The following is a 13062-nucleotide window of genomic DNA, read 5'->3' on the forward strand; positions in this document are numbered from 1 at the left end:
CTGGCGTATAATAGGTTGCTATTAGAAAAATATACTTGAAGCTGATTGCAAAGTGGAATTGAACCCAGCTCCACACATGTTTATTACAGGCGCCTCTGCGTACCCCAAGTTCGGCGTATATTCATAAATAAATACGTGCAGCTATAATTTTTATTCACGCTATTCAAGCAATCAGCCGGCTTACGGACTCATATTTCTTCATATTTTCTTTAAAACCACAGCAAGATTTATTAATTCTCGGAAAAGTTTGCCATTTATTTTATTGCCCTGGTGAGTTATGTCATGGAATAAGCGCGTAAATGTCACAAAGAAATGGTAAAATATTTAGCTTCGCCTAAAGAGAGATACAGCCTAGGGTGCTGGAAATGTGTGGTATTAAAGAGAGAGAGAAAACAGTGCAAATTTAGGGTGGTTCTATTACGAATAGGATTCACATAAGCAAAACTTAAATGCAGTGCTTGAAATCTGGCCACATTATTTTTTAAATATGTATAATTTTATATGTATATATATATATATCTATAGGTGAGGGCTTCTACAATGGGTAGATATCCTGCACAATACTCCTAATTCACCGTGTTCATTGGACTGGTTTGCAGCCATTTGAACAGCGCATTCTGACAGGGCCGCTTTAAGAAATAGAGATGATATAGAAAACCACCACAGCGATAATGGTGTGCAAACCAGGCATACTTTGTTATATATACACTGTGATAGACCAATCTATGGTCACATATGGGAGTCTCACTTACTGGCGAACTGTTGAGAAACAGTTAACGAAAGTTCAGAGGCTTTCAAGCATATGTATCACTGCTGCTAGGTGATAGAGGTGATTTGGAACTCCACGCCATTTCGCTATGGGAATAATAGCAAAAAGGTCTAATATAGCTCTGCTGAGTAGAGTACGGAAGAACTGTCAGTGCCTATCGGAAGGTTTCCAAAGATTTTTCAAGCCGAAGTCGATGGGTAACGAACTGTTATTCTCAGTGATAGTTAAGGGCAAACTCAGACAATCTGTTTCGTTGAAATGGAATCAACACTGGTGTGGCAGTTCATGAAAAGTAGTAAGAGATTGGGCTTCGTCAGGCGAAGCTGTTTCCGAGAGAGTTCGATGCAAAATTTGTGAAGAAACTAAGAATKCCTTTCGCAACAATTAATTGGGGCCGCTTGTGGGGTTTTACACAGATTACTGCGGGGTGCGGTGTCATCATCACGGACCTGTGTCGCATTTTCGACAGCACTTGGATTGTCAAGTAATTGCAAGGAGAAGGAGTCAGGTTATCGGACAATGCACTCCGCTGAAAGAAGATATTACTCGTACAACCATTTTACTCAAGCCTCTTTTTTGATCAATAACAGTTACGGAGCTACAGAGAGAAAAAAAAGGTCAGTAGAAAGCGCCACTGTTAATAAGTAGCTGGGTTTCGACAGGTGAGACTGTTTGTGACAGAGCTGGAAAGAACAAATCACTCATCATGCCCCTCCTGCTATATGATGCAGATTCATGGATGTTGACATGTGATGAGTCGGCGTTACGAATTTTCGAGAGAAAGGTTCTGCGAAAGATTTGTGGTCCTTCACGCATTGGCAACGGCGAATACCGCAGTCGATGGAGCGAAGAGCTGCACGAAGACACTGACATAGCTCAGCGATTTAAGAGACATTGGTTGCACTGGTTGGGTCATGCCGTCCGAATGGATGAAAACATTCCAGCTCTGAGAGTATTTGTCGCAGTACCCGTCGGGGAAAGCAGAGGTAAAAAAATACGTGGCTTCGCTTGGAATCTCAATTGGCGTCAAAAATCAAAATGGAAGAACGACTGGTTCTAATATCCGATGGCGAAGGTATTGGATATATAGGTCCTTGGTAAATACAACTACAACTACAGTACATACAGTCTGAGTTTTACTGATTTCAAACTAAAATGATAACACACTATTTACTAAATTATAAATTTTTATTATTTATCGTTTTAATCATAAAATATATATACGAGTCTGCACTAAACTTGAGTGAGACTCAAAAAATTTTGTTAGAATGGAAATAGTATTAAAATTGGGTTTGAGTTGCAACTGAAAAATTTAAATATTTCGCTAATTTACTGTTTTCTGAGAATTGTATTTGTGGATCTACAGCTTGAGAATGTCCGATTGACAGCTGCTAGTTGAAGAATACCTGCTGTACTATATTTTTGGCTTTGAGTTCTGCCTCACTCACCACTCTACCTGCGAGACCACAGCCTGCATTTGATTTCTACACCATTAGTTGAGCCTTAGTGCATGCAGAATGCCACCACCAGTGTCAACACTGTCGCAATACCAAAATTGGCGTAATTGCTTGTTGCACCGGCACTGGCGCGCAGAAGGCCAGAGCTTTCGGCCAGCTCCACATTGGAGAGTGAGCGTCGAGCATAATAAGTGCCCGGCAATTTCATAATATCCGGCTGCCTGTTCGGGCTGAGCGGCGCCAAAGCGACCGAACCCTCTGGAACTACTACGGGTGTCAATGTGGTGAGTGGTGCCAATGGTACGCCAATTTCCGAATTGCTAATAGCAGCCGGTGCGATAGCAGCCGATGCGATAGCAGGAACTGATGTTGTTGTTGGAGTGATAGCGCTGCTAGCTGTGGGTGTGACTGCTGCAGCTTCCGTTGCATTCGTGGCTGCTGGTGCGGGCGTTGTCGCCTCTGCAGGTGGGGCTGGGTAGCAAGCTATCTTCTCCACTTCAATCGTTTTGGTATTGTCTGCAGGATCTGGTTCAGGGACACGCACGGGTACGCAGATAATGCCACCTGGTGCGGGTGGTTGCTCAGGCGCTGCGCCAGCTGCGGCATCAGGGGTTACGACCGGTGCTGGAATGGGTGCGGAGCCAGGATTAGCTGCGTTGGGAATAGATACACCGCTAGCAATAGGCGCAGCATCGCCAGTGCTAGAAGCAGGTGCGGAATTCAGGGATGGAGCAACGGCAGCTGTGATGGCTGCACCGGCAGCTGCACCACCTACAGCAGCTGCTGCATTACCACCATTTTCAGTTGGAGCAGTGCCGAAAGGTGCCAGTTGCGGCGCTCCTGGATTTGGTGCTACAGGTTGAGCCATGTTGGATTGCGGTGCGTAGTTTTGTGGTGCCACTGGTTGGGGTGCGGCAACGGGAGCTGCTGCATTGGTGGTGATGACAGTAGTACCGGAACCGGCATCCGTAGTTGTCACTGATCCTGGTGGTCCATTATTTATTATTATGATGCGATCGTCTCCACCGCTGACTGGTGGGGCACTGCCCCCACCGCTATAGCCACCACCGGCGGGCACATGCTCAATAACTTTGGTCTGTGATGGTGTCAGAGCGTAGCCGAGCAGACCGCCAGCTAATGCGCCGGCAGCCAGACCAGAACCTGTGTGGAAGAGTAGAGGATTAGAAAAGTGGCTATAGAAAGTAATGAACGAAGCTTGGACAAGAAAGAGATACAAACTAGCAGAGTTAAATTTTAGTGCACACTTAGACGATACTTACCGAATCCAAGACCGGATGAGGACTTAACCGGCGCCTGTGGATAGTAGGTTGCACCAGCCGGTAGCGACGAACCGGCCGGTAGGAAGGTTGCGCCAGCCGGCACTGCTGCCGCAGCTGGATAATAACTCGCACCGGCAGGTACACCACCAGCTGACGGATAATATGTAGCACCGGCAGGTACATGTCCTGCTGGGTGATAGCTGGCACCGGCTGGCAAGGCGCCTGCGGAAGGGTAATAGGTGGCGCCGGCAGGTGCATGATACGGAGAGCCAGCCGGATGATAGGTTGCGCCCGCTGGCAAAGAACTGTGATATGTCGCGCCAGCCGGCAGAGAACCGGCTGAGTGATAAGTCGCACCCGCTGGTAAATGCGATGGCGAATTGTAATACGTGGCGCCAGCAGGTAAACTCTGTTGAGGATAACTAGATTGAACACCCTGCACACTAGTGCGCTGTATCGGTGTATGTGAGCCACTGCCAAAGCCTGTTGAATTTGCTCTTGGCCTATATGTCTGCGCCGGTGTCATCGAGCCGCGGTAGTTATTAGAGGCGGCCGGTGCGCTCGGATTGTATGTTTGTGCCGGTGTCATTCCGCCGCGGTTGGCCGTATTTGTTGCGGCGGCATAATTCGGTGGCGGTGCACTTGCTCTGTAGACAGAGGACGATGCAGGTGCAGAAGCTACCGGTGCAGTGGCTTTGTAGGCTGGTGGCGGCTCGTGTATATTAGTGCGTGCACCACCCACTGTGTTGGAAGGCGAGTATGCCGGTGGTGGACCTTGCGATTTGGGCACATTCCAACCGATAGGTGCTGATGTGGCGGCCGGACGTGATTGCGTATGGCTTGTTATGGAGCTCTGCGGTTTGGCGGGTGCCGAATAGGTGTTACCACTGTAGCTGAGTTTTGTTGCATCCGAATGTGAATAGGATGGACGCGATGCTGGAGCGGCTGCATGTGAAGTGTAGCCACCGCCATATGAGCTATGCGACTGCGATGACGATGACGTGCGACGTGCTGAGTACGAGCTGCCGCTGCTGCTGGAGCTGCGTCGACCGCCGCTGTACACACGTTTTGCATCTACAAACAGACAATTGGATAAGAGCAAGCAAACTACAGTGAGACAGTATAGCCTCAGGTTAGTCGGACTCATTTTCACGCGCGTTCAAATAAATCACAGTGAGCGCTGGTATACAGTGTTGATTTTTTCTGAAAGATGAAGCAGAAATGTATTGAAATCAGTGAGTGTTGGGGTAAATGCTGTTTTACTAAGGCAATTTGTAAAAATTCTGAATATAATTTTCACAGAAAGCTGTGTGGTTTGCGATAATGAATTGAAGGAGCGAGTCTTAACGCTAGGGGGTTGTGTGGACTTAACTTTAATTTACTTAATACCCAACAGCTTATTACAACGAGAGACAATTAATCTTTAAGATATTGTATTCAATCAACAAAGCTTCATAGGTCTCTACAGAAAGTTGAATTTATGAGAATTTATTCGCAGAATCATTTTCATATTATCAATTAGTTCTCAGAATTGATCAAGCATATTTCAATTGGCTTGGGCAGAATATAGCAAGTTGCAATAATTTTTACTCATTCATATTAATTTATTTTTATAGATATTATATACATTCATATTAGGTTGGCACAAAATTTAGCCTAAATAATATCTCATTTTCGAAACATCCATCACACATTTTGCACATCTTCTTTTCCGAAAAGGCTGTTTAATTGTGAGAACCGATGATAACGGACCATTATATCATGTAGCTCTCATACAACTGATTATACAAAATGGAATCCTTGTACGGAAAACTTTTTCATTTCTCGAGATATATTCTCGAAATTTGGTACGGATTATTATCTAAAGGTTTGATATAATCTTCAAAAAAATTATGCTGATCGGAGTACTATGGCATATAGCAGTAATACGAAGTGATTGATCAAAATCTAGTCCTTCTATGGAAAACTTTTGTATTTGACGAGATATCTTCACGAAATTCCACGACATTTACTTTCCTAATGTTTACTAACATTTTAATGTTCGAACAAACTATTTAGCTCTGATCACGAAAGTATACGGTTTAGGTTTTTTTTTTTTGGTTATAAACTTTTGTACCCCTTCGTTCCCCTGCAGAGCCATACGTTACAATAAATATATATGTATATATTAGATTTGGTTTGAACTTTAATGAATGTACCGTTTTGGTAACCCACTTTCTGTAATTTTTCTGGTAGAGACATTATTCCAACAGTGTAAAACTTTTCTGGTTTCTCGGCGAAAAACAGCAAAATTTAATTTTTACAGGCTAATCTTGAAGCCATCTTTACTCCTTTAAGGGAGTCCTGCATTAATCAAAAGAAATAGTAGTCCGATGGTGAAAGGTCAGGTCTATATGGTGGATACATCAAAATTTTCCAGGCTCTTCCAGCCTTTGCTGAGTCATCAAAGATGTGTGTGGTCTAGCTTTGTCCTTATGGAAAACGAAGCCTTTTCTGTTGATCAGTTTTGGCTGCTTTTCCGATTGCTTGCTTCAGTCTTATCAGTTGTTGATGTAGAATCAATCCTTCGACTGGGCTGAAGCAGCCCATAGTGTCATTCGCTTTCCTATCCCACCAAATACTCAGCATAACCTTTCGAAACATCAATCCTGGCTTTACGACCATTTGTTAAGCATCACCACGCTTTACCACCATGATCTTTTCGCACAATATTGTCGTATTTGATCCACTTTTCGTCTCCTGTTACCATTCGTTTCAGAAGTGGTTCGATTTCATTTCGTTTCAGCAAAGAACTGCAGATTTTAATTCGGTACATTAAATTTTTCACAGGCAATTCATGTTTTACCCAAATATCGAGCTTCCTTTTGTAGCCAACCTTTTTTAAATGATTCAAAACTATTAGATGATGAATGTTGAGTTCGTTAGCGATGTCATGGCTGTTTATGTGACGGTGCTGGTCAATCTTTTCCATAATTTCCTAGACTTTTTCAACGATAGATCGACTAAAGTGAGATGCATCTTTCACATCGAAATTTCCAGAATGGAAGCCAGCGAGCCTTTGTTGTGCCACATGAACTGATATCGTCTTCGTCTTTAAAAATTTTATTGATGGCTTGAATTCTTCCCTTTTTATACAAAAACTTCAAAATATAGCGAATTTCTTCATTATTGTCACTCATTTTTGAACTGCTATAACTATTTTTCAACTTTCCTGAATTTATTTTTTTTTTGGTGAAATGAAGCTTAAAATCTAATATTTTCAATACTATGACACAATGTGATTGGTAGCACTGGAGCTATACGACTGTAACATCTACTGCAAAAATGCGAAAATACTTTTTCGACTACCCAAATTTTTTATATACTGTGATAATCTCTTATAAAATTCTCTTTTCAAATTTTTTAAAGTAAAGATGTCTCAAGTCCAATAAATATTTATTTGCTTTTTTGTTTCTTTCTAGAATGTTTTAAAGCTATCAGCAAATCTACAAAATTTTACAAATTCTTAAGTAGTCTCAATTACACAACAATTTTACAGCATACACCACAGCATACTACAACAACACACTTTCAAAGATTGTAAGTTTGTATGTATGTTTGCGCGCACTTCCCTTGTGTTTACAATTTATTTAGTTGTCACTTGTCAGTCATAATTAAGATGAGTGCTTTCGAAAACAAATAGGCCGCGGCTCAATGAGTGCGCGCCGGAATACGCCTCTGCCCGCAATGCTTTGGGTTTGTATTTTATTTACGTACATGAAATATTTGTAGCAAAAGTTATCGCAGAGCAAAAGTGTGGATTTTCGCGCAGACAAGCAACTACGTCTACAGAAACTGATAAAGTGTCTTTGTGTGTGTTTCAGTGTCTATTTGATTGCATTTGCTTGATGAAAAGTGGCTCAGCGCTAAATTTAGTTGGCGCTGATAAACAAAAGTATTAATAAAATGCAATTATGGTATTAACATAATCACGGTTTTTTAATTTCAGCCGATTTTCGTACAAATAATTGCTTTGACTTGCAAGTGATGCATCGGCTTCCATATTATTGGGTTAAAATTTTAAAATCAAAACCACAACGACAGTCATTCAACCAGCAAAACCTGTACTGCGCAATTTCAACACAATAACGTATTGTTCATCATTTTCAAAAACAGCAACAAACAGTTCATGCGTCACTGATGAGTCACAGATGCATCGTATTCAGCTGGCAGTAGCCGTGGGCCGAAAGTAGAAAGACATTTTTATTTAAACTTCGCGCGAATATTAATTTGTTGATATATTTTTTATATTATTTTTACATTATTACTGGCGATGAGTCTTGGTTCTATGCTTACGACCTGGAGACAGATGATCAAACGGCCGAATATGCTGACAAAGGTGAGCCGAAGCAGAAAAAAAATGAGAATTGAAGAAAAAAAAAAAAACCTTAGTATTAGTATATTGTGAACAAAAGGGGATTGTTTATACATAGATTTTGCCAAATAAACTGAAAATTTTAAAATTATGAATAAAGTCGTACTACTTTTTGCCCAGAGTTGTTATGAGTTAGAAACAAGAAAATCCCATGCTTTCGCGTAAAGCAAATATTTTCCACGCATAAATTATGGCGAAATAAATATTTTGCTATAAATTTGCTTTATGAGGAAATATTTAAGTACAGCTTTAAGGCATTACGCAACGAATAACAAGCGCATTGAAAGCCATCAAGCAGACATACCTTGTTTGTATACGCTTACATGTGTACATATGGTATACACACATACATATACACTCATACATATATATCCACACTCAAATATGTATGGTATCTATATATATTATATAAGTACTTATGCGCATCTCCCACGTGAAAAGGCAAAAATTAATTTCCCATTTTAATTATATTAAGTTTACAGCATATGCTCGTATGCTCCGCATTTATTGGCACGCTGCTTAACGGCCTCTTTCTCGATCAGCGTGTTTGTCTGTTTGGCTGCCTTTCTATCTGTCTGCGGGTGTCTATCAGCCAACCACTCTTGTGCACTTGAAGTCACACTCGAGTGGTTAGTTAAATGTGTCAGTGATTAATGATACTGTGGTGGATAGCACGAGTTGCTACGAGTGCCTACTCAAAGTAAGCAGGTGAGAGACATCAATCGAAAGCTGTCAATTGTAAAGCGCGAAAAGAAGTTATGGAAATGAGGAAACAACAACGCAGTTACATACTTTTGTATGTTTTTGTGAAAAAAAATTTTATTAAGTGTCATGCCGGAGGATATTACATCAAAAAAAAAAAAAAAATAATAATAATAATAATAAAATAAAAAAAAAAAAAAATTAAATAGTGAGAGTGCAAATAATTGAATAGACCAATATGTATGTATGAGAGTTTCAATAACATTATCTAAGATAAATTTAATGAACGCAAGAGGACTTTTTGAGCGCTGAGCTAAACTTGGCCCGCCGACCCCGCTCACTCATCCATATAACGATGGTGTAAAACAAAAAAATACTAAAAGCGCGATAAATAAATAACTGAATACGTCAGAGACAATAAATTCAACTTCTGAAATAGTAAGAGATCGTTAATGAAGGTCTTGACAAAATTTGACGATGGGTGTGGTACCGGTAATTTTTAGGTGAAACCACATATCCCGAGACTCCTGTAACCGATTTTTGAAATTCTTATATTAAAAGGTGAAAATGGATGAAATCAGACTACAACCTCGCCTACTTCCCATATAACAGTTTTAACTTTCATTTGAAACTTTCACTTTTCCAGTATGTAAATCAAGAATGAATTAATGTAGCAGGAATTGTTTGCACGAATAGTGTATTTGAGGTGTGCCATATTATGACTAAAAATTGCTTAAATCAAGCAAAACTGTTCAAGCCACCAGGTGCTGAATATATGATCCCAAGGCTTATAGTTGACTTTTTACCAAAAATATCGGCTAATGTGTGAGATATATAATAAAAATTATTATCTCTTAATTTTATATATAATTAAAATTATTATCTCCTAATTTTAATTATATATTTTTTTCTAATAGTAGCATATTCGTTTGCCAAAAATGTGTTAAATCGGATCAATACGTCCCTTACCTATTATAAAGGTTTTCGAACCTCCAGGTGACCGGGTGAGCGGACAGTATGTGAATTATCTTCATAAAACTGGGAGAGCGTGTTTTTCTTTCTCATGTCGGTGCATATTTGTGCTTAGAAATAACAAAATCGGGTTAAAACTCGTCCTAGACCCCATTTAACTAACAAGTTTTATTTACTTCAAGGTACCTTCTTGGCTTTAATTCTCGCAAATTTAAATTTTCTCCTATCTTGTGTCGAATATTTTCACTTCAAATTGCCGTTTCGGCTACAAAATGATGTTTTGCGAATTACTCAATGCAATCATTGTATCAAAAGCAATATTGACGTTTGTAGATTGAATATATATATATTTATATATTTACTGCTCGTTTTAAGCAATTAAGCACGAAATTGCTGATAATAATATCTTCAGCGCCTTGCAATTATTGACTTCAAACAAGCCATCAATATGATAGGCTTATCAGCAGCGCAAGATCAAATGTCAATTCAGACTATCGCGACGGCTTCTGCTGAAATTTACATGAGTGTTGCTTTTCCAAAGAAAACAACGTAAATGTGTAAGCAGAAATAAATGAACTAAACAAATAAAAGTGTGGATTACAAAAAATATAAATAAGCTAATCTGTGGAGATGGAAACTACTCATACTTAATTGCTGCTCGCTCATACCTACAACAGTGTGCATTATAGTAATATAGTAAACGGTAATACTTACATGATGCTTTATTTATCTAACATGTTTGTGTAAAAAAAAAAATGTGGTATACAAAAATCAGTTTTTTGAAAAAGTTTAAGTTTAGTTTTGGGAATTTTTTAGTACTCAAGTAAGAATGATAACTGCTACTGGTTTGATTTAGAAAAATTTCGAAACCGAACTTAATTTTACACCATTTGGATGCTAGAAAAAGAAAAACAAAAATATCAACTTTTTCTGTATCGAAGCTATAGTACTCTTCACAGCGCATTTTTACAGCATAAATGGGGTTATAATGAATCTAATCTTGATTTTGATCGGTCAGTTTGTATGGCAGCTATAGTGATCTGATCTAAATCACTGCGAAATCTCATGAAGATACCTTCAAAAATAGTGGAGATTTTCATCTAAGGACTTGCTTCTGATAGTTCAGTTTGTAAGACAGCTATATGTTATATTGGTCCGATTTAGATAATTTTATTGTTGGTTGCATTATTGCTTTAAGCGATAACCCTTGCCAAATTTGTTAAAGATATCTTATCACATGAAAAAGTTGTTCATACATGCACTGATTACCGATCGTTCAGTTTGTATGGCAGCTATATGATATACTGATCTGATCTAAACAATTTCTTCCGAGATTACATTATTACTTTAGACACTAACTTCTGGCAAATTTCAAGAATATATGTCGTTAAATAGAACAGCTTTCCTCAAAAGCACTTGCTTCTGATCGTTCAGTTAGTGGGGCAGCTATTTGATATAGTTATTCAATCTGAAAAAATTTCTTCAAAATTTGCACCATTACCTTAGTAAATGATACCCAGGCTAATTTCAAGAAGATATCTCGTCAATTAAAAAAATGTTCATACAAAATCTTAATTTTAATTGGTCAGCTTGTATGGCAGCTGTATGCTATAGTCATCCGATATCGACTAAGCGATATGGACGTTGCTAAATCAACTCACTGAGCATTAATTTGTATGTTTTGAAGGGCCTCTAACGTTGCCTTTAGTGTGTAGGTGCCTGTCGTTCTCATATGAATGACCACAAGCTGTATATATGTATAACTACTAGTCTTAGTTTAACTGTAATTTAAATTTTCGCGCATTCACTAGAAATTTTTACACATACATATTTATATTATAAATACTTTTATAATTTTATAATTATACAAATTTGTATTTTTATATTTTTTTTTTGCGATTTAGTCATGCGAACCATTTTGAAAAGGGTCAGCGCGCTGCTGATTTAAAAATTTCAAAGTTCTCGTTTTCAGTAATGCTTTTTTGAGTGACGTACAAAAACATACGTAAGTTTGTGCTGAATTATTCTAGAAAATAATTATATATTCGCGGATAATACATATATACAATGCTAAAGCGCAAAACAGTACAGAAATTCAGTTGCACGAGAACATTTTATTAATTTGTAATAAATTTTTAATTATTTTTTTCGTTTTTTTTTTTCAAATAACACATTCCTTAATATATTTGACCTTCGGCGTACTGTATATGGTCATACACTTGCAATAACACAATTTAACCAGAAATTATATTGTCAACAATATTGATATTTTATATTGCGTCTTGTGACATATTTTTGTCTTGAAAACCGGTAGTTTTGAAATTTATGCAAAAATCATTGAAATGCGCTGCGTACACTTACATGAAACTCGATTCACTTGTTGTTTGTGTGTGGTTTATTCGGTGTGTATAAAAATCTGCGCTTGAAGCACGCTTCGCACTTTCGACGAGTTTTATTGTTTTCTGTTTAGTGTTTTTGTGTTCGCTTCGTTCAAAGCTTGCGAGTAAACTAAACTTGAAATATTTGCGGGCAATTGCTGCTGGGGGACCCAGCGCTGCTCGGCTCAACGTACGCGTAATGACATACATACAAACAGACATATGTATGTTTGTGCATATATGCTCAGCAGGTTTGCATGTAATTAGATGATCGTGTTTGTTTGTTTTCATTGTGGCGATTCTGCTTTCATTGTTAATATTATTTGTTAGTTGTTGCTTTTAGCATACGAAATCAGCTTAGCCGTTGAGTGCGTGTCATAATCGTGTGTGTATATGTGCATCTATGTGGACGCCAGTATCAATTAGTGGCAGTTGCATGCGCCGGCTGGCACAAACGTCAAAGTGGGAACAAAACAAAACGCCAGATGAGTAGCACATGCCGAGTTGCAAGTGACCAGTTTGCAGACCATATCAGTATGTGTAGTGTATTGAGTAGTTAGTCAAGTTGCTGCTGTAAAGTAAACTACAGAAGAGAGCGAGAGTAGCGCGTGAGTAAAGTAAAGGGAGAACTCAGCTGTTTTCTGACTAATACCTGCTAGTTTGTGAGAGTAATGCCTTCAGTACTTATATTATTCTAGCTGATTCTAGCAGTAAAGAAACAGGGCGAATGAAATGCTGTTAATTTATTTATATTTTGGTTTAAGTCTAGCGAACCATATTATTTATTATTTAGTGGTTCAGAAAGCTGCCTATGATATAGATATTTTTTTTTTTTTTATTGAAACGTAACAAGATATGGTTTTACATTTCATTYGAAWTDCAACTAGTGACAAATGTACTAACAAGCAATATTTTTCATAACTTATAAGGTAAAACAATAAAGCTCTATTAAGAAGCTTTTTCAAAATTAGACTTTGTATTAAAAACTAAATATTATAATATTTGTTATTTGCTTAGAAGGTCATGGAACGTTGTACTTTTCAATCTGCGCATGCTATTTCTAGCCTCTCCTAGTTGTCGGGCTTCAGCG

General features: G+C 38.6%; 1 protein-coding gene across 1 annotated transcript; it reads right to left on the reverse strand.

Annotated features, from left to right (window-relative positions):
- Positions 1-1938: 1938 nt before the first annotated feature.
- LOC108976067 (flocculation protein FLO11-like) lies at positions 1939-12097 on the reverse strand. Its single transcript, XM_018944982.1, has 3 exons — positions 11956-12097; positions 3507-4709; positions 1939-3387 (listed from the first exon to the last, which is right to left on the reverse strand). Exons 2-3 carry the CDS (start codon positions 4651-4653, stop codon positions 2273-2275), a joined length of 2262 nt encoding a protein of 753 aa, XP_018800527.1. The 5' UTR covers positions 4654-4709; positions 11956-12097; the 3' UTR covers positions 1939-2272.
- Positions 12098-13062: the final 965 nt, after the last annotated feature.

This window comes from Bactrocera latifrons, unplaced genomic scaffold (assembly GCF_001853355.1).
Source record: "Bactrocera latifrons isolate USDA-ARS-PBARC rearing strain unplaced genomic scaffold, ASM185335v1 scaffold_72, whole genome shotgun sequence".
Lineage (NCBI taxonomy): Eukaryota > Metazoa > Arthropoda > Insecta > Diptera > Tephritidae > Bactrocera > Bactrocera latifrons.